We start from the raw sequence: 21678 nt of genomic DNA on the forward strand, positions 1-21678 counted from the left end.
ATGCAAGGTGTTCCTTAAAGGGACCCAAGAGAGCCGGCATCGCTGGGTCGCTCTACACTATATATGTGTGTATACACACACACACACACACGTACACTCTACACTATATACATACATATACATACACGCTCTACACATATATATGTGTATATATATATACAAGGCGTATATATTAGAAACTTTGAGAAACTTATAGACCTATACCAACGGCTACCGATTTGTAACTTGCAACCACTTCTTGCGGAAAAATAAATGGGGAAAACTACAACTGCCAGGTGGCGAAGGCAGGGGACCTCCTTGCCCGCGGAAGTGGCCTCATTTTCCCCCTGCCTGCAGGGAATTGTAGTTCTCTTCCAAAGCCTCGGCTTTCCTTTCGCCTGAAAGGCAGGAAATGCGGCGTCAAGAGGTAGAGCTTCCGAGAAAGGACGCGAAGCTTTCGAGAACAGACAAGCGACTTCGGCAAGGGGCGGGCCGCTAGACAGGGACCCAGGGGCCTGGAGCCAACGCGGACCAATCAGGCTCCTGAGGGCGGGTCCTCTGCGGGAAAGTGGGCGTGGCCTAGGGGGGAAATCACCGGAACGCACCGGAGGTCCCAGCCCGGGAAAACGCCCTCTGCGGTGAAGGAAAGGTGAGGGGCCGGGGCGTCCTAGATTGGGTCCAGGGGAGGAGCGGGAGAAGGGGACCAGAGGTCTGGATCTTTGGGTCTCGGGGAGGATGGACTGGGCACCAGTACTTCTAGGTCCTGGCAAAGGAGGTGGCTGGGGGCCTGGACCTTTGGTTCTGGGGCAAAGGGGTCGAGATCCCGGATTCCCGAGTCTGAGTGAAGAGGCTGGGTTCTGGGAGCCAGGACTCCTGGGTCTAAGGAAGGAAGAGCTGGAGGTGCGGAATCCTGTGTCCCGGGAAACGAGACGCTTTGAGTCTCGACTCTTAGAAGGGGGGTGGGGGTGACGCTGGGGGCCCAGACTCCTGGGCCCAGGGGAGTCGGCGACTTGGGACAGACATTATCCACCTCTCTGCCCCTCACAGGCCACGCCGCCATGCCTTCCTCTGGGCCGCGCGCAGCCCTCCTCCTCCTGCTGCCACCGCTGCTGCTGCTGCGCGCCGTTCTGGCCGTGCCCCTGGAGCGGGGGGCGCCCAAGCAGGAGAGCCCTGCGACCGAGAGCCCCGTGAGTGGCCCTGCCCTGCTCTCCAGCCAGGTGTTTGCAAGTGGTACTACAATCCCCGCGGATCCCCGTCGTCCCTGGGTGGATACTTCCCCCACGGCCGCGGCTCGGAGTTTGCCTGCCATTCTTTGCAGTCCCGGGGCTTTGACGTGGTGAAAAACTCGGGGCGTGTGTGTGTGTGTGTGTGTGTGTGTGTGTGCGCGCGCGCGCGCGCATATTTCTAAGCCCCTGGCTCTGAGGTGTGGGGGAAATCAGGTCAGATTTTGACAAATCTGCATCACCCCCTACCTAAATCTGTATTCTTTTAAGAGCCCCCCCCTCCCCTCAAGAAGGAATCCAAAAAAGAACTACATTTCCCAGTAGCACCTTGGGCAGGTGGTGTTCCTTAACGGGGGTGTTCTTGCTTCATGGAACTCGTGGGAGTTGTTAAAATTATGAAGGTAATTCCAACATGTGTTTATCAAATGCTATGAAACCTTTGGTCTTAGGGAACTGGGGACTTTAAGGATCCTCAAGGCCAAGGCCCTGATTTGTGGCCTGAATCCTCCTCCAGCTTTCAGCGGTAATGGGCACATGGCTATCTCTGGGAGGGATTATTCCGTGCTCTTTTGTGGCGGTCCCCACCTTGTGAATTAGGCTTCTGCTTGGTGAAATCTTTGCAGACTCAGAAGGGCACGTCTGAGTTCCCTTTCCCTTCATTCTTCCCACACATTTCTTGAGAATGGACACCAGGGTGATGGTCAGAGAGGAAGGGTCACCAGCTGAAATCTGAAGTTCAAGGGAGAACATTCCAGGCAGGGAGAACAGCCTGGGCAAAGACTGAGTGGTGAGGAGAGCAGAGTGAGGAGAGAGACCCAGAGATGGCCAGTGTGACTGGAGCAGAGTGGGGGGCGGGGAGAGGGAGGTTGTGTTGGGACTCCATGGGTGCTCTTCAACCTTACTTTACAGATGAGGAAGCTGAGGCACAAGAGAGTTTAAGTAACTTGCCCAAGGACCAAGGTTGCCAGATTTAGCAAATAAAAACACAAGACACCCAGTTAAAATCGAATTTCAGATAAGCAGGAATAATTTGTAGTGTAAGTACACTCCAGCTGTGTATTTATACTGTAAGTTATTTGTTGTTTATCTGAAATTTAAATTGAACTAGGCATTCTAGCTGTCCTAACCAGGTCACCAAGCTAGTAATTGGCAGATTTGGGATTCCAGCCCATTGGCTAAGCAATCAAAGATGTCCACACCTTGGGGCGCCTGGCTGGCTTAGACAGTAGGCCATGAAACTCTTGATCTCGGGGTTCTGAATTCAAGTCCCACATTGGGTGTAGAGATTACTAAAAAAATAGATAAATAAACTAAAAAAAAAAAAACCAAACAGTTGTCAACACCTTAGTTCCCAGAACCTGTGACTATCTTCCCTTATAGGGCAAAAGAGTGTTTGTGAGTGTGATTGAGACAAAGCTCTTGAGATGGAAAAGTTACCCTGTATTATCCAGGTGGGCCCAGCGTAATCACAGGTGTTCTCTATAAGAGGGAGGCAGGAAGATCAAAGTCAGAGGTGATGTGATGACGTAAGCAGAGGTCACAGTGATGCAGGGTCACGTGCCAAGGAACGCAGGCAGCCTCTAGCAGCTGGAAAAGGCGAGGAAATAGATTCTCCCTTAGAGCTTCTAGACTAAGCTCAGCCCTGTCCACACGTTCTGGGCTTCTGATCTCCCTCCAGAAGAGAATATTCTCGAAAAGAAGACATTTGTGTTGCTCTAAGCCATTTAGTCTGCGACAGTCTGTTACAGAAGCAATAGGAAATTGGTGTACCCACAGTGTCATGGCTGAGCCTTCAGCTCTTGGTTGTCAGGCAGCTACTGTGTGCTCCCTACATACAGAATGAAAGTGTTGGTAGATCGCGTTGTCTCCTATGTCCTTAGCATCGTGCCAGGCCCTTTATCTCCTGTACTTTTCACCACGGCGCTGAGAAGTAGGGAATTTATTGCCTATTTTGAAATGGCAGAGGGAGGCCCAGGAAGAAGAGCATGCCACCCACCCACACATGGCAGGTCTGGGTCCAGGAGCCTCAGGATTTTTGTCTGTCTCGTTCACTTGCTGGGTCCCCTGTCACGGCGACTGGCGCACAGTAGGAGCACGTGATCGCTTGATGAATGAGGAATGAGTGTATGTTTCGCTGCTTGCCAGCAAATACTCTTGTGTCCGCTCTGAGCACCCGCTGTGTGCGCAGCGCTGGGCTGGGTGTCTGTCTCCCCACGTGATGTTTACTTCGTTCCACTAACAGCCTGGGAAAAGATGAGTGCTGCGGCCCAGAGGATCAGGCAGTTTGCCTGGGGTTACAGAGCACATGGGGAGCAGAACTGGGGTCCCCTGGCTCTAGAGCCTTTGTCCCACGGGGCAGGCCTGCCTCTTGCTCTAAGCAGGGGGGGTCTCAGGTCCTTTAGCCGGCGCCCAGAGGAGCGGGGCCTGGCTCCTACGTACAGGGAGGAACCGGAGGGGGGCGGGGGCCAGGCTGCTATGTTCATCCCTGTCCCCCCAGGACACGGGCCTGTACTACCACCGCTACCTCCAGGAAGTCATCAACGTGCTGGAGACGGATGGGCATTTCCGCGAGAAGCTGCAGGCTGCCAACGCCGAGGACATCAAGGTGCGGCTGGACGCGAGCCAGGTGGGAGGGGAGGAGGGGCGCCCACGTGCAGAGGACAGAGTTCAGGTAAAGGACCGGCTTCCCTAAGTGGGTCATGTGGCTCCAGGCCTCGCCAAACGGAGGCACTGGGACGGGCTTCCTCTTGGTGCCACGCGGCTGGGAAGAGATGTGAGGAGCGCGGAGTGTGTGGTTAAGCCTGGATGCAGATGGCACAGGCTCCCTCTCTCCGCTCTACCCTTTGATGCTGTGTGACCGCCCCCCGTCATGCCTCAGTTTCCTCATCTGTAAAGCAGGCGCAATAGCAAAATCGGCATTATGGGGTTCAGGTCAGGATCACCTGAGGTAAGACCAGTCAAGGGCTGAGACGCACATGTAAGGCTCCAGAGGGGCCGAGGTTGTCCTCATTTTCTAAAGGCAGACGTAGAGGCCCATGTGGCAGTGTTCGTCATCCCGATAGGCCCGGTCTCCCCGCAGGGCTAGCTGAGCCCGGAGCCCAGCTCAGAGTGCATGCCGGCCCTCCCCCATGAGGAGACAGGGGGGCCCGTTCCTTCTCCTCACCCTTTCGCACCCAGACCCCCCTCCCTGGTCTGGTACGTGTGCGAATGCCCCACCTGGAAGAGCCTCCTTGAGTCTCAAACACCTTGGTCCAGGAGAGGGTCCAGGTGGCCCTGCTCCCGCAAAGCCTCCCAGCATTCCTGAGGCTCTCATCCGTCCCCATCCACCTGGCCCCCATTGAAGGACCAGCCGAACCAGAGACCACAGAGCCCAGCTGGGAGAACTGAGGTGCAGCCTTCCTCTACCCGTCCCCCCCCCCCACGCAAGCCCAAGGTCATAGCACTGGGAGGTGACCTTGGAAACAGAGTGGCCAGTTAGGCAGGTTGTGGAGTGGGACGGTGCCCGGGTACAATCCCAACTCTTCCTCATTCGCTCAGCCTGAGTGGCCACACCCTCTGGGGCTCAGTGTCTTTCTCAGAAACCGGGAGGCCTGATGCAACGCTTTCTGTGACGTGAGAGGTGGTAGCGTGGGTTGGCGAAAATCCCCACTAGAGGTGCTCGGTCAGCACATCATAAGGCTCCTGTGGATGTCAGTCATCATCCTTGGTGGTGGCAGTAATGTCCCCTCCAGTCCTGTGGTCCTGAGCAGGAAAAGGATGCGGGGATACACGACACTGACCCGGTGTCCTCACTGTCCGAGGGACCTCGGGCAAGTGGCTTCTCCTGCGGGGCCTCAGGTTATCCATCTGTAAAATGGGGCTATGGGCAGGGTTAGAGGACAGACCCGGGGAGTTCAGCTCAGGGCTTGGCCCAGAGTAGATGCTTGACTAGTTGGGGTGAATAGGACTGTCTCCATGGTCACCGTGTCCTGTTGCCTCTCAAGCGTCATGGTCCCTGCGGGCTGGGGAGCCCCGATGTGAGTCTCAAGTGACCAAAAAGGCAGCCTGTGCAATGACAGATAGCAGAGGGCGCTGGCGGGAGGGGAGGGTCCAGGAGGGCACAGTCCAGTGTGACAAGTGAGAGAGGACTTCTAGAGCAAGGATGCTCCTTGCCCAAGTGAGGTTCGAAGTCTGAGTGGGGATGTCTGTGGTGTGGAAGTTGTTGCAGTGTGTGGGGGGGTGAAGGCGTGGCATTTCAGACCATGGAAACTGTACAAACGAAGCATTCTGGTACCTTCAGCTGTCTGCCCATGGTTCCTGATCACTGACACAAAGACAGGGGCAATGGGGCTGGAGAGGTGGGTGCGTGCGGGGTCTTGAGTGCCAGGCTCAGGGATTCTGTCCTGGGGGCACTGGGGAGCCGCGGGAGCTGTGAGCAGGAGAGGGGTGGGGTCAGCTCTGAGCAACAGACACAATCTGAAGTGACAGGAGGAGCAGCTCAGGGAATTCACCCCCGGGGAGGAGAGCAGGGAGTTGCCGGGAGGTTCTTTCCAAGGAAGATGCCATGTGCTTTGAGTTTCAAGGGGCAGTGAGGATCTGCTTAGGCTTGAAAAGGGGTGGCGGGAGAGAATTGTAGGCAGAGGGACCAACCAGCATGTGCAAAGTCCGAGAGCAGGTAAAGAGCCTTGAACGTGGGGGCCGAGGCCCAGTTAGTGTTGCTGGAACCGAGAGTGATTTGATGGATGACAGGACACGGGGCTACAGAGGTGGGCAGGGCTTAGACACCGGGCTGAAGGGCTGGACCTGGTCTCAGAGGCTAGGGGAGCGGATGGGGAAAGGGTCTATAAGCTTTCCAGGATTCCCAAAGCTGGAAGAAGTTTCCAGAGAGGGCAGAGAAAGAACGTGGCTGCCCAGTGTTCCCCCTCCTAGGCCCCCAGCCTGACCAGTGTCCCCCTTCCATTCGGGCAGAGTGGAAAGCTGAGCCGGGAGCTGGACTTCGTCAGCCACCATGTGCGCACCAAGCTGGATGAGCTCAAGCGGCAGGAGGTGTCTCGGCTACGAATGCTGCTCAAGGCCAAGATGGACGCGGAACAGGAGCCCAGTAAGCCGGGGAGGGGCGGGGGGGCCTCCCTCCTGGGGACTCTCTCCCAGGTGCCCCTGCATCAACATTTTAAATGACCATGGCTTTTAAAAATAAAAATTAAGGGATGCCTGGGTGACTCAGTCAGTTAAGCGTCTGCCTTCGGGTCGGGTCATGACCCCAGGGTCCTGGGATCGAGTCCCGCATTGGGCTCCCTGCTCAGCAGGGAGTCTGCTTCTCCCTCTGCCTGCCGCTCCCCCTGCTTGTGCTCTCTCTCTCTCTCTCTCTCTGTTAAATAAATAAATAAATAAAATCTTAAAAAAAATGTTGACTTCCAGAAAAGTTGCAAGGATAGTACAAAAATCTCCTTAATACCCTTAATCCGGATTGGCCAATTCGCCATTTGCAAGTTCCCTGTAGACTGTATTTCTTTTCGCCAATTCGGTGTGAGTTTCCTCAGAAGGAGGGCGTTCTCCTGCATAGCCACCATGAAGTTGCAAAGGGTACTCTGTATTTTCCCGTGCCTTGTTATTCTCTGACTCCCCTGCTAGGATGATTCTGATTTGCTGGCATTTATACCTGAGACTGTATTTTATAGTCTAGTTATTTGGCTGGAAAAAAGGAAAAAAACTGTCTCTGGAGGAGAGAGGCAAGTTTCGAGTCCAAGATCCCGCCCTATTTCCGACATTCCTAGATAGGGTTTGTCGGAGCGCGTGTCGGGACCACGCTCTTTCTTTTAAATTGCTTTACTGAAATAGAATTCAGATGCCATATAATTGAGCCATGTAATGGGTACAATTCAGTGGTTTTTAGTATATGCACAGGTGTGTACAACCACAACCGGAGTTGATTTTGGAACACTGGACTCACCCCAGAAAGAGACGCTGAACTCTTCAGCTCTCACCCCCCTCCTCCCCCCACTCAACCCCTGCAACCAGTAACCCGCTTCCCGTCTCTCTGGATTTACCTGTTCTTGGACGTTTCAGATAAATGGAATCCTTCCATCGGTGACCTTTCGTGTCTGGCTCCTTTCACTTTGCATAATGTTTTCACGGTTCATCCGAAATGTCTTGTGTGTCAGCACCTTTTTAGGACCAAGTAATATTCCATCGTGTGGGTGGACCACGTGGGGTTTATCGATTCATCAGTTGATGGATATCTGGGTTGTTTGAACCGTTTGACTACTATGGACCATGGTGTTACACTTACTATAGCCCTGTGGTGTATTCTGGCACCGTGCGTGACCAAATGTAAGAACGTGCTTACTCTCGCTCTCTCAAATAAATAAATAAAATCTTAAAGAAAAAAGAGAGAGAGAGAGAGAGCGCATGCATGCGTGCGTGCATGAGTAGGGAGAGGGGCAGAGGGAGAGGGAGCAGTAGACTCCCTGCTGAGCACAGGACCCCCCCCTCACCCCTCCACCCCTCACCTCCCCCACCCCCGTGCAGGACTTGAGACCATGACCCGAGATGAAGTCAGATGCTTAACCAACTGAGCCAGCCAGGCGCCCCTGTTTTCTTTCTTTCTTTCTTTCTTTCTTTCTTTCTTTCTTTCTTTCTTTCTTTCTTTCTTTCTTTCTTTCTTTCTTTCAGATTTTATTTATTTATTTGACAGAGACAGCCAGAGAGAGGGGGAACACAAGCAGGGGGAGTAGGAGAGGAAGAAGCAGGCTCCTAGCAGGGGAGCCTGATGCGGGGCTCGATTCCATAACACCGGGATCACGCCCTGAGCCGAAGGCAGACACTTAACCTACTGAGCCACCCAGGCGCCCCTGTTTTCATTTCTGCCTGACTCCGCTGATCCATTCAGCAAACGTGTCTCGGGTCCTACTGTGTGCCGGGCGCCGGGCGGGGGCTGGAGCTCCACGGTGACCAGACAGCCCGCGTGCGCACCCACGCCTTCTCTGCCCTGCTGTTTTAATTCTTACAGCTTCAGAGTCTGACTTGATCTCTAGTAAATCAGACATTCCCTTGTCACTAGTGGGAAAAATGCATCCTATGAATTGGCTGCTTGTCGTGCCCATGGCACTGTGCTGGGTGCTTCAACTTTTGTCCCTTTAGCAACACAAAACATCTCCAGAATCTGGCCACGTGGCACATTCGTTGCTGCCATTTGGGTCCTGCGTGGATCACTGCAGTCACCTCTTCGCCGGGCTCCCTGCTGCCACCCCTGCTTTGTGTCCTATTCCCTGCGCCCCTCAAACTACCACAAACTTAGTGCCTTAAACCAACACGCTGATTACCTCACAGTTGGGAGATCCGAATCTGAAATCAGTATCGCCCGGCAAAAATCAGGGTGTTGGTGGGGCTGCGATCTTCCCAGAGGCTCTGGGGGACAGCCTGTTGCCTTGTCTTTTCTGGCTATTAGAGTGGCATTCCCTGGCAGGTGGCCTCTTCTTTCATCCTCAAAGCTAGCCGCGTAGCCTTTGTGTTCAGGGGTCACATGGCCTTCTACTGTAGTTGGGTCTCTCTCTGCCTCCCTCTTTTTTTGTTTTTAATTAATTAATTTAAGAGAGCACATGCACGTGTGCTTGAGAGCCTGAACAGAGAGGAGGGGCAGAGGAAGAGAGGAGGCTGACTCTGTGCTGAGCATGGAACCTGACGCTGGGCTCGATCTCACGACCCTGAGATCATGACCTGAGCCGAAATCAAGAGTCGGATGCTTAAATCCACTGAGCCACCCAGGCGCCCCTGCCTCCCTCTTGACATTGGACGTTGGATCTCCTGAATAATCCGGGATCATCTCCCCATCTCAAGATTCTTAATTTAATCACATCTGCAATGTCCCTTTTGCCACCTGAGGTCTCCTCGTCACAGGTTCCAGGGTTTCAGGGCTTGGGCATCTTGGGGCCCATGACACAGCCCACCACAGCACCCAGTCCATGTCCTGTCCCTCCTCTGCTTAGAACCCACCGTGGCTCCCCAGTGCTCGGCAGGCCCAAGTCCACAGTCATCATGGCTGCTCTGCCCGCCCAGCCCCTCCCTTCACAGGTACCCTCTCCTGTCAGCAGTTTTAGTAACGCTGGAGTGCAACACGTCTCTGTCACCTCTGGACCTTGGCCCAGGCGCTTCCCTCTGCCTGGGACATTCTCGGGGCTCTTTGCAGGCTGGCTGAGCTTCTGTCTCAGCTCCTACCCTGACGGGGCTGCATGAAGGAGTCTGAGTCCTGGGGGTCGTGTGTTTGTCCTCTGTCTCTCTGCTGGGTGCTGGGGGCAAGGGGGGCAGATGCTGCTGCTATCTGGTTCCCGTTGCGTCCCCAGTGCCGGGCACCGCGCCTGGCCCAGGGTAAGGGGCTCAGCACGCGTCTGTGGCATAAATGATGCACCATGAAATTTGACCTGTGTCTGTGTCCTGAGTGCCTGTCCCACCTCTGGGCTCAGCCCTGCCACAGCTGCCTCCACGGGTCCCTCCCCCCGGGATCCCCCCCACCCTCGACTGGGAGCCACTGGAGGGCCGGCCTGGGTCTGATTCACATCAGGGGCCCCCAGGAGGCCTTGAAAGATGTGCGTTCAGTGAAGGCCTGGCTGTTGAGTATGTGCTCTCTCGCTTCCTTACTGCTTGGAAACTCCCGGGCAAGGAGGGTGCCACGTGAGCAGGGCCTGTTCGATGAGGGTCTCTCGTACAAGGAAAAACAGAAATGTATTGTCTCACAACCGTGGAGGCCAGAAGTCCAAGATCAAGTCGTGGCGGGATCGGTTCTGGGTCTCTCTCTTTGGCTTGGAGATGGCCAGCCTCCACCTCTTGTCTTCCCCGGGGTGTCCAGATTTTTCCCTTTTAGAAGGAAACCAGCCCTATTGGATTTGGGTCCACCCTGTGACCTCATTTTAACTCAGTCACTCTGGGAAGACCCTCTCTGCCGATAAGGTCACATTCTGAGGGCCTGGGGGTTAGGACTCCAGCAAATGGATTTTGGGGCACGTAATTCAACCCGTAACAGGGCTTGAGTTTATGTGCTTTGGAGCCCAACACCTGGTTCTAATACTCCCTCTGCCACTTCCTAGATAGTGGTGACCTAGACAAGTCCCTTACCCTCTCTGGGCCTCAGTTTTCACATCCATAAAATGGGATAATCATAGGACCTATGTTTTAAGATTTTTGTGAAAAATAAATGCATTAGGGACCCCTGGGTGGCTCAGTTGGCTAATGCCTGCCTTTGGCTCAGGTCATGAGCCCAGAGTCCTGGGATCGAGTCCTGCATCGGGTCCCTGCTCAGCAGGGAGCCTGCTTCTCCCTCTGCCTGCTGCTCCCCCTGCTTGTGTGTGTGTGTGCGCACGCGTGCTCTCTCTTTCTCTCTGTCACAAATAAACTCTTTAAAAAATGCATGAATATATTTAATGTGTTTAAAGCAGAGCCTGGCATATAGTAGGTGCATAACATGTGTTAATTATTATCATGGTTGTTGTTGTTTTAAGCATCAGAGTCCATTGTGGTATCACCTCCTCCAGGAAGCCCTCCCCGATTGCCCCAGACCCAATTTAGGCCATCCAGTGGGCTTTCTCAGTGCCCTCTGTGACCTTCTTTAGAGCGCATCTAGCCCAGGATAGGGATTTTGAAAGAAAGAACATTTCATGAGTTTGTTTTAATACTTCTCCCTCATCCAGATGTACAGTTGGATCACCTGAGCCTCCTGAAGCAGTTTGAGCACCTGGACCCTCAGAATCAGCACACCTTTGAGGCCCGGGACCTGGAGCTGCTGATCCAGACGGTAGCGTGGCGGGGGGGCGGGGGGGGGGCGGGGGCTATAGGTAGAGGACCGAAGGAGGCTTTGTGGAAGGGGAGAAGGGAACGGAGCCTGGGACGTGCACCCGATCAGTCTGGTGTTCTCTGAGGTCGGTGCCCGAAGCCCTCCCCACATTCTCTCTGGGAGAGCAGAGGCATAGGCAGAACAGGCTGGGCTCCCTTCAGACCTGGTTTCAAATCCCTCCTCGGCTTTGTCCTTCCCATATAACTTGGGCAGGGCGGGGGGGGGGGCACTGTCCCCTCTGTGTCCTCATGGGAGGCAGAATCATGCCCCCCTCCTCCCCACCAAAGAGGTCACATCCTGCACATCCTAATCAGTGGAACCTGTGGCTACGTGACCTCACGTGGCGAAAGAGATTTTGCAGATGTGATGAAGTTGAGAGTCCTGAGTTGGTGACATGACCCTGGGCTATCCAGGGGGCCCTCCCTGTCCTCACAGAGGGAGGTGTCATCACCTTAGGAGGTGGCCATGTGACCACTGAAGCAAGGGCTCTCCTGCCACTGCTGGCTTTGCAGGTGGAGGAAGGAGCTGTAAGCGTGGAAGGCAGCTCTAGAAACTAGAAGAGCCAAAGAAAAGGATTGTCCCCAAGTCTGGAGAGGGAGCACAGCTCAGCCTCCACTGTAATTTGAGCTCCGTGAAACTAATTTCACATCTCTGGCCTCCATACTGTAAGATGATAAATGTATGGTGTTTTTTCTTTCTTTCTCTCTCCCTTTCCTTCCTTCCTTCCTTCCTTCCTTCCTTCCTTCCTTCCTTCCTTCCTTCCTTCCTTCCTTCCTTCCTTCCTTCCTTCCTTCCCTCCCTCCCTCCCATCCTCCCTCCCTCCTCCCTCCCTCCCTCCTTCCTTCCTTTTCTTTTTTCTTTTTTCTTTCTTTTTTAACTAGGCTCCACACCCAGTTTGGGGCTTGAACTCACAACTTTGAGATCAAAAGTTGCTTGTCTGACAGACTGAGCCAGCCAGGTGCCCCCGAATGTGTGTTGTTTTAAGCCACCAAATGTATGGTAATTCGTAATAGCAGCCATTGGAGTAATAGAGTCCTTATCTGAGAAGTGGGATCTCCAGCCCAGCCTCATGGCAAAGGCCAAGGGCGGCGGGGCTGGGGAGTGCAAGGGGATGCCCAGACCTGCCCCTGCCTCTCCCCTGCTCCCATTCCTTCCACAGGTCCCCAGCACCTCCGGACTGAGCCAGGGCCACCGCCTGGCCTCCGCCTGGCCTCAGCCCTGCTTTTCTGGCCTACTGGAGCTCCATCTAGTGGCGATGACGATAATAGCCAATCGCGTCTATTCTTGGCATTGGGCTCAGTCGGAGGGATGTTTTTGCCACTCATTTCCAGAACATTCTAGAAACTGTCCACTTTTCTCCAGCCCCACTGTCCTTCTCCTAGTTTTGACTCCCATCGTCTCTCATAGTCGCTTCCTCACTCGGCTCCCTGCTTCTGCCTTCCAAGCTCGCTGGCAGGATTTCTCAACTCTGCACTCTTGACGTTGGGGGCTGGATAATTCTGTTGTGGGGGATTTCTGTGCGTTGTATGACGTTTAGCTACATCTCTGCTCGCTATCCACTCGATGCCTGTAGACCTTCACTGTGATAGCCAAAAATGCCCTTAGACATTGACGGTGGTCTCCTGTGGGCCAGTCACCCCAGCTTGAGAACCTCTTCCCCACGCAACAGCTGTGTTCATTTCCTATGCTGCCCTGTAACAAATTACCACAAACTTAGTGGCTTAAAACACCTTAAAATTATCATACGGTGTAGACCAGAATCCAAGAAGGGTCTTGCTGGGGCTGTTAGTTTGCTGGGGCTGCCGCAACAGCTTACCACAGACTCAGTGTCTTAAATGTGGGGCGCCTGGCAGGCTCGGTCAGTAGAACGTGTGACTGTTGTTCTCGGGGTTGTGAGTTTGAGCCCCATGTTGGGTGTAGAGGTTTCTTAAAAATAAAAAAATAAAAAATTCAAATGAAAAAAATAAAAATAAAAACAGAAATGTATTCTCTCATAGTTCTGGAGGCCAGTAGTCCAAAATCAGTATCCCTGCGCCAAAACCAAGGCTTTGGCAGAGCTGTACTCTCTTTAGAAGCTAGAGAGAAAAACCCACCTCTTGCTTCTTCTGGCTTCTGGAGGCTGCCAGCATTCTGCAACTTGTAGACCCATCACTCGAGCCTCTGCCTCCATGGTGTTCTCCCTGTGTCTCTCTCTGTCTTCTCTGTAGCCTTCTTTATTTTATTTTATTTTTTTTTAAGATTTTACTTATTTATTTACTTGAGAGAGAGAGAGCACAAGAGGGGGCAGGGTCAGAGGGAGAGGGAGAAGCAGAATCTCCGCTGAGCAGAGAGCCCAACACGGGGCTCGATCCCAGGACTCCAGGATCGTGACCTGAGCCGAAGGCAGAGGCTTAACCGCCTGAGCCACCCAGGTACCCCGTCTGTAGCCTTCTTTTTTTTTTTTTTTTTTAAGATTTTATTTATTTATTTGAGAGAGAGAGAGACAGCCAGCGAGGGAGGGAACACAAGCAGGGGGAGTAGGAGAGGAAGAAGCAGGCTCCCAGCGGAGGAGCCGGATGTGGAGCTCGATCACAGAACGCCAGGATCACGCCCTGAGCCGAAGGCAGACGCTTAACGACTGCGCTACCCAGGCGCCTCTGTCTGTGGCCTTTTTATAAAGACACCATTCACTTGGATTTAGGGCCTACTCTAATCTGGTAGGGCCTCACTGTAACTAAATAAATCTACAAAGATTCTGTTTCCGAATAAGTTCACATTTCGGCGTTTTGGGTAGACATGAATTTTTTGAGGGGGGGCGATACTCTTCAACCCAGTGTCGTATTGCTATCTCTAATTTACAGAGGAGGAAACTGAGGCACAGAGAGGCTAAGTAACTTGCCCAAGGTCGCACAGCCTAGTGGGATTGGTTCACACAGCAGAGCCTGGGTTTGAACCCTGGGCAAAGTAATTAGAGACCCAGCGTTCTTTATCACCTAGCTGCATTCCTTTCCCTATTAAGTCCACCTCGAGTGCTGTTCCTTATTGCTTATTTCTCCAAGATCTTTATTTTAGTTTATTTTTAAGTAATTTCTATACCCAGTGTTGGGCTCTAACTTACAACCCTGAGATCAAGAGTCACATGCTCCACCCACTGAGCCAGCCAGGCGCCCCATTCCTCCAAGATTCTGAGGTTGTGGAGGACTTGAAAGAGGTGGGTCGATGTTCTTACTGTGTAGGGGTGCTTGGCTGCTTCAGTCGGAAGAGCCTGGGTCATTTCGTCTCGGAGGGTCATGAGTTCGACCCATGTTGGGTGTAGAGATTACCTAAATAAATAAACTTTTTAAAAAAGTTGTTACTGTGTAACCGTCCTAATCTCTTTTGAACAAATAGAGAGGGGAGGCTGTGTCATGGGGCAAGAGTGGGTCACAGAGATCAAGAAGTGAACTCAGGACATGGAACCCAGGACTAGGTGGAGGTCGAGATGGTGCTTGACCAGGTTCAGGGCTGAGGGCCTGGAATTTGGAGGTTGAAATTAGGGCCTGGGTGTGGTGGTGAGATGAGAATGACGGTTTGCCTTTCCCCAGGCCACCCGGGACCTTGCCCAGTATGACGCGGCCCACCATGAAGAGTTTAAACGCTATGAGATGCTCAAGGAACATGAGAGACGCCGTTATCTGGAGTCGCTGGGGGAGGAGCAGCGAAAGGAGGCAGAGAGGAAGCTGGAAGAACAACAGCGCCGGCACCGAGAGCACCCCAAAGTCAACGTACCTGTAAGAACCCCCATTTGTGGCTACCCCCCACTGAGTCCAACTCTCCAAGCACCACAAGATGAGAAAGTAGCTAAAGAACTACAATTCCCAGCCGACTGTGAGGCCAAAAGTCCTTTTAAATGTCCTCAGCCACCCCAGGGGCTGCTGGGAGTTGTAGTTTTTCTTGCTTGAGGGAAATGACATTTGCGGGATGGGGGGACTCAGACTTCTTGCTCATGAGCCCCTGGCTCTCCCCTCCACAGGGCAGCCAAGCCCAGTTGAAGGAGGTGTGGGAGGAGCTGGATGGATTGGACCCCAACAGGTTTAACCCCAAGACCTTCTTCATACTGCATGGTAAGGTGGGGAGGAGCCCCAAGACCCAGGCTGAACCCTGAGGCTCTGACGTTTCTGGGGCCTGAATACTAAGTGGGGTTTAGGCAGGCCAAGGAGGTCTGAGCCCGCCCCTCCTGTTGGTCTAGAAGGCTACACCCCTCCCCATGGCTAGGATCTTCCATCGAAGAGCTAGGCCTCTTTTCTGGGATACACCAGACATCTCGGTTCTCAGGACTGGCTGATATCCACTCACGGAGCCATCCAGGCTTGGTTAGGCTGGGCCCCCCTCCCACCGCGGCCCAGAAACCCTGGTCTTTGCCAGGAGCCCTGTTGCCAAGGGTGGGCTGCCCCCAAATAAACAGGCTTCCGGAGACCGAGGAACTACCTTTTCCATGGTGGTTCAGCCACATGTCTCCCTTCATTCCCCTCCTCTCTAGAAACCTAACCCAGGGTTGCCAGGCCCCCTCAGATGTGCCTAGGACCCTGACCCAGAAGCTGCAAGCAGTCAGCAGAATGTAACAGGGCCTGGTTCATTCATTCACCAAACATTTACTAAACTCCCTCTAAGGTCAAGCTGCACAGAGACCCAGTCACAGAGGACTGACGCCACTGTGAACAAATCAGAGTCCCCCCACCCACCCACATAGCCAGCAATCAGGCACACCAGTAACTCTGTATTTCAGTGAATCTAAAAAACCGGGGAGTGTAAGAGAGTCTAGAATTTTTACACAACCTGCCCATTAAACTTACACACCACCAATGACAAGATTCTCCTGGTCTCAGGAATAATAAAATAGTGCGGGTGGGGGGGGGGTTACATCTTAACAGTCAATGAAGTGGATTCTATAATAGCGTCTCGGGCAGTGATAAGAGGTAAGTAACATGGAAAAGACGACAGCAGGGTTCAGGGCGTAGAGTGTGTCGTACCCACCAGCCGCATGTGGCTATTGAGCTCCTGAAATGTACCGAGGAACCAAATTCGTTTTTAGTTTGGAGACATGAATTTTATTAAAATTTGTAATTGTGGTAAAAAAGTACACTTAACATGAAATGTCCCATCTTCAGCTCCTTTTTAAGTATACGGTTCAGGAACGTTAAGGACACCCACGCTGTTGTGCAATCAACCTCCAGCCTTCTTTTCATCCTCTTCGAAACGAAAACTCCTGTTAATCAACAACTGCCCGCTACCCCTCCCCCCAGCCCCTTGCTACCTCTGCTCTGGCTCCTGCCTGTATGAATTGCATTGTTCTAGCTACTTCATAGAAATGGAATCGTACAGTATTTGTCTTGTTTGCTGCTGGCTTACTTCATTTAGCATAATGTCGAGGAACCCAAGTTTTCGTTGTATTTGGCTGTTACTAATTTAAGTGTCATGCGTCCCACGTGGCGAGTGCTCCACTGGACAGTACAGCTCTAGAGAGATGACATTTGAACCTAGACTCCAGTGAAGTGAGAGGTTGAGCCTTGCAGATATTTGGGGGGAAGCGCATTCTAGGCGGAGGGAACAGCGAACACGCAGAGGGGAGGAGTGAACGTGGGTTCCCAAGGTAACAGCAGCCGGATTGCTCAGAGCCTTCCAGCCGAGTTAAGGACTTTGGATTTAATCTCTCTGGGATGGGGCACCACAAGAGGAGAGGCCGTACGGCGTGAGGGCCGAAGCCAGGAGAAGGCCAGAGATGGCGGTGGCTGTGCCCTGGGAAGTAGGGAAGAGTGGTTGGATTCTGGATTTATCTTGAAGGGCAAGCTGCGAGGACTCACGGATGGACTGGATGAGGATTAGGAGTGAACAAAAGGGTCAAGGGTGACTCCAAGGTATTTGGCCTGAGCAACCGGAAGGATGGAGCGGGAAGAGCAACCATATTTGTCAGGGAAGCTTGGGAACTAGGCCCGTTCGTGTTAAAATGGAGATGTCTGTTAGGTACTTACGTGGCGAGGAGAGTTGGCAGTTGAATATTCAGGTGTGGAGGCAGCTTGTGGATGGCGTTGGAAGCGGAGGGGCTGGAGGAATCCATGTGAAGAGGTTCTAGCCAATCATACTCTTTTTGTAATGATGAAAATATTCTGTGCCACCCAATATGGCCGCCACCAGCTACGTGTGGCTGTTGAACGCTTGACCTGTAACAAGTGGGACTGAGGAACTGGAATTTTTACCTTAATTGATTTAAGTTTAAATAGCCTATGTGGCTAGCGGCCACCATGTTGGATTTGAGGATCAAATGGCCTGAGCCCTGGGGCCCACCAATAGGTAGCATTCAGGAGGAAGACAGAGCCAATGAAGGAGAATGAGGGGTATCTGGGAGGAGAGAAAGATGTTCTGGAAGCCAGGGCAGAAAGTCAAGTAAAATGCAGGTTAAAAATTAACCATTGGCGGGGTGCCTGGGTGGCTTGGTCAGTGGAGCATGGAACTCTTGGTCTGGGGCTTGTAACTTTGAGGCCCACATTCCATGTAGAGATTACTTAAAAATAAAATCTTAAAAAAAAAAAATTGATCATTGGATTTGCAAGGTCAAGGTTCCTGGCCATCTCTGAGGGACCAGTGGGGTCCTGATCTGAGTGAGCAGAGGAAGTGGGGACAGCGAGTGTGGCCCGTGCGGCTGAGAAGCCTGGAGCCTCGGAGCCATATAAGCTGGGTGGCAGGTGGAAGTTCCTCTGGCCTGGTTCTGTGGGTGGCGGGGGCCTCTGACACCCCTGGCTCCTGGGCAGAGGGGTTGATCTGTGCCCAGACCACCAGGTGTTAGGGATCAAGTTGTCCTGCGTGACAACCATCCCAAGAATGGTCCTGGCGAAGGCCACCTTCATTTATTCCCTTCTTGGGACCCTGGTTGGTAGGGATCAGTCTGTCCTAGCAGTGGGCCAATGGGGCACTGAAGCCTGAAGGGTATCATTGTATTGTTGGAGACCCAAGGATACCTGTCCTCTGATAACAGAGCCCACATCAGCCCCCAATTCATTCTCTAGCGGGTTCCTCAGAGACCTGCCCTGCCCTGTGCTCAGTCCCCCCAAGATACCTTGTTGTCTCCCCCACAGATATCAACAGTGATGGGGTCCTGGATGAACAGGAGCTGGAGGCCCTCTTCACCAAAGAGGTGAGCGAGCATCTTGGAAAGCATGGGTACAGAGGATGCCCACGTCTGCCACGTGTCCCCTCAGAGCCCCCTGGATGGGAACTCCAGGGAAACTACAACTCCCAGCAGCCCCTGGGACAAAAAGAGGCTACCAGGAGTGGCAGGGTGGCCCCAAAGACTTCTGGGAGTTTAAGTTGCCCGGTTGTGTGTGTAAAGAGGCGGAGTAGCCTAGGAGAGAGGTTGCCCTGGACCCTTCAATATGTCCTGCCTCTTGCTTGACTCCGCTACAGCTGGAGAAGGTGTATGACCCAAAGAATGAAGAAGATGACATGCGGGAGATGGAGGAGGAGCGGCTTCGCATGAGGGAGCACGTGATGAAGAATGTGAGAGGGGGGACCGGGATCACGGGGAGAGTGGGGGCAGAGGTGGAGTGAGGCCCAGCTCTGTCGCTTACCCTGGCTCCCCAGGTGGACACCAACCAGGACCGCCTCGTGACCCTGGAGGAGTTCCTCGCATCCACGCAGAGGAAGGATTTCGGGGACACCGGGGAGGGCTGGGAGGTGAGGCCATGGAGGATTCCCTGAGTCCTGAATACTGGTCTCCCCCAGCCCTAACCCTTCTTTCAGAGTCGCTGGCCACTTCTCTTACTCTCTGGGTCTCTGCTCCCCCCCCCCTCACCCTGGGTCTCTGCCTCCTTCTGTCTCTGGGTTCTGTCTCCGTCCCCCTCTGGGTCCCTGTTCTCCCCTTTCTCTGGGTCTTCATCACCCTCTTCGGCTTCCACTCAGATGTCTTCTGTCCGCACACATGACCCAGGCCTCCCAGCCTTCCCCAGACCTCCTCTGTTAGCGGAGCCCTCCCCAGCGCGGGTGGGCCTAGGCTGACGTCACCCTGCTAAGGGCCCCTGTCCCCACCTCGCAGACAGTGGAGATGCACCCTGCCTACACGGAGGATGAACTGAGGCGTTTTGAGGAGGAGCTGGCCGCCCGGGAGGCTGAGCTGAATGCCAAGGCGCAGCGCCTGAGCCAGGAGACGGAGGCCCTAGGGCGCTCTCAGGGCCGCCTGGAGGCCCAGAAGAGAGAGCTACAGCAGGTGACTGGCCAGGGAGGCTGGGCCCATCCTCTGAGTCCCTGGTGGCCTTTGTCCTTGTGTGTTCAGAGGCTGGGAAGGCCTGTGGCCACTGTGTTCATCACTAGTAGAGCCCCCGGTGGCGACCGCCATCTTGAGTAAGGGCAGATGTCCCCATCCCTGACAGCTCTTTGGCTGCCATGTTGGATAAGGGCAGTGGGGCTCTAGGCAGGAAAGGGGGGGAGGCCAAGGACGGAGGAGGAGGTTAGACTCAGCAAGGGTTCAGTGAAGTCTCCCCTGTCCCGAGGTATGACTCAAGCCATGACAGGGGAGGGAAAACTGGATCTTTTTAACTGTTAAGCCCAACTCTCAGAGAGAAGAAAACTAAGCCCCATAGGGGAGGGATGGGTTTAGGACCACTTAGCAAGTTGCCATGGAGACTCGCTGTCATCCCCTCTTACCTGTCCCATCTCCGCCTCCCGCTCCAGGCCGTTCTGCAAATGGAACAAAGAAAGCAGCAGCAGCAAGGCCAGAACAACCCAGCCCCTGGCCCCGAGGGACAGCTCCAGTTCCACCCAGACACAGGTGCCCCGGGCCCTGGGCACCCCGGGGGAGGGAGCTGGTGGCCGACTCCTGGGTCCGAGGGAGGAAGAAGCTGGGATGCCTAGTGCTACCATTTCCTCCCTCCATTTCCAGACGATGCGCCTGTCCCAGCTCCAGCTGGTGACCAGAAGGACGTAGACCCTTCAGAAAAGAAGGTTCCTGATCAGCCCCCTGAGCTGCCCCAGTCGGATACCCAACACCTGTGATCCTCCTGGGATCCCCCACCCCCACACTCTGGGTTCCTACAGAGGCAGCTGATGGGAGGGGGATGAGGAGTTGACACCCACCTTCTCTGGGGGCCAGCAACTTGTGTGGCCGCCTGGGGGAGGGGCGGGCCGGGCGGCTCTTCACACGTTGCTGCCCGAGCCCTGCACTTGCCACCTCAGCTTCCACAGCCTCCAGTCTGTGGTCCCTTCTTTCCAAGCCCCTCCAACGGACTGCCTTCTCGAGTCTAGCTGGGCCCTCACTGGGTCACCCTGACTTAGGGAAGTCTGCTCCCTCCCGAGAAGGGGCTCCCTCGTGCCTGCCTTCTTAGATGGTTTGGCCTCAGCTGCCCGGCTGCCCGGCTACTCTGGCGTCCTGCATCCATCCCCAAAGCTGCTGGAATTCTGCCTGTTTCCCGGCTTCTGTCGGTTGATGAGGCTTGGGTGGTCCCTCGAGAGGACCACCAATGCCTCAAGGATGGGGTCTTCCCCGTGGCTGGCTGTGAGGGACAGCAGAGTCAGCATAGCTGAGTAGCGCTGATCCCAGGAACCCAGACTCTCCCTGACCCCTGGCTTCCAGCTGCCTCGGCCTCTGCCCTGACTGCCTGGCTCCTTGCCCCTTCCCCGCACAGACCCAGAAGGGTCCCGGAGCACAACCCTGCCCCAGGATCAGGTTCCAGGCCGTCAGCCCACGTGGGAGGTGCCACCCCACTTTCTGGCCTTCTCTCACATGGCTCCGAGTTCTTCTCTGTATTCCAGTTCCATCCAAATACACTTTCTGGAACAATCTTTGCCTCTTTGTCTTTGTATATACTGTTCCCTCTGAAACTTCATCCTCAACCCCTCTGCTAAAGTCCTCCTCATTCTGTAAAATTCAATTCAAGCGTAATATCTGAGAGGCTCCATCCTGGCAATTTTTTGTCCTCTCCTGATAAGTCCACTGTGTACACACACACACACACACACACACACACACACACACACACACCTCCAGCAGGATCCCAGCCACAAGGATAGAAAGGTTTAGTAAAGAAAAAGAAGTATTACCTCCCAACACAAGACATCCCGAGGTAGGGTGATTCCAGGGAACCACTTTCTCCCATATCCCTAGTTCTAGCTTCTCCCCAGAGTAGCTGCAGCTGCTCCGGATGTCACACCTCCACACCAACAGCTGATGAAGGAAATCGGCAGAGACGACAAATCAGAGCCTCCTCCTACCCCTCCCCACCAGAGCCTGTTCACCAACACACCACTGGGCAGGGGGTCTGTCTAGTTTGGTGCCCACAGAAAGGAAGTGGCCAGGTGTGCACTTGGCCACTAAGGCAGCCGAAGTGGTAGCCTGTGGCCCAGGGCCCCGCGTCCACTTTCAGAGGCCCCCGGGGCTGCAGGCAAGGGCTCTGGCAGCAAGGAGTAAGGCATCAAGGGAAGGTCTTGGTCAAGTATGACAGCAAGGAGCTGCAGAAGCACTTCAGCCTGGAGCAGTGGATCCCGGAGCAGCTCTCTCCCAGAAAGAAGAAATCTTGGAGTTGGAGATGAATGTGGAGGGATGGGTCAAGGAGCTGCTGGTTGACTGGTACAAAACCACTGAGGTCTTTGTCTCTGGCCTCTGGATAAGATCCGGGGCATGCAGGAGCTGAAGACACCCCAGAAGAAGTAAGGGTCCTTGCCCCAGAGGAC

General features: G+C 54.0%; 1 protein-coding gene across 2 annotated transcripts; it reads left to right on the top strand.

Annotated features, from left to right (window-relative positions):
- Positions 1-471: 471 nt before the first annotated feature.
- NUCB1 (nucleobindin 1) lies at positions 472-20789 on the top strand. Of its 2 annotated transcripts, none has more exons than XM_087870964.1 (13): positions 472-628; positions 1027-1196; positions 3700-3807; positions 6150-6282; positions 10862-10965; positions 14568-14753; positions 14996-15086; positions 18093-18151; positions 18421-18513; positions 18598-18690; positions 19049-19219; positions 19684-19780; positions 19892-20789. In XM_087870964.1, the coding sequence occupies exons 2-13, from the start codon at positions 1038-1040 to the stop codon at positions 20002-20004; spliced, it is 1407 nt and encodes a 468-aa protein (XP_087727090.1). In that variant the 5' UTR covers positions 472-628; positions 1027-1037; the 3' UTR covers positions 20005-20789. The 2 variants fall into 2 exon arrangements, with proteins under 2 accessions (XP_087727090.1, XP_045628125.1); XM_045772169.2 differs by having other exon boundaries at positions 1027-1166.
- Positions 20790-21678: the final 889 nt, after the last annotated feature.

The sequence above is a fragment of the Ursus americanus genome, chromosome 21 (assembly GCF_024610735.1).
Source record: "Ursus americanus isolate L20-20 chromosome 21, mUrsAme1.1.p, whole genome shotgun sequence".
Lineage (NCBI taxonomy): Eukaryota > Metazoa > Chordata > Mammalia > Carnivora > Ursidae > Ursus > Ursus americanus.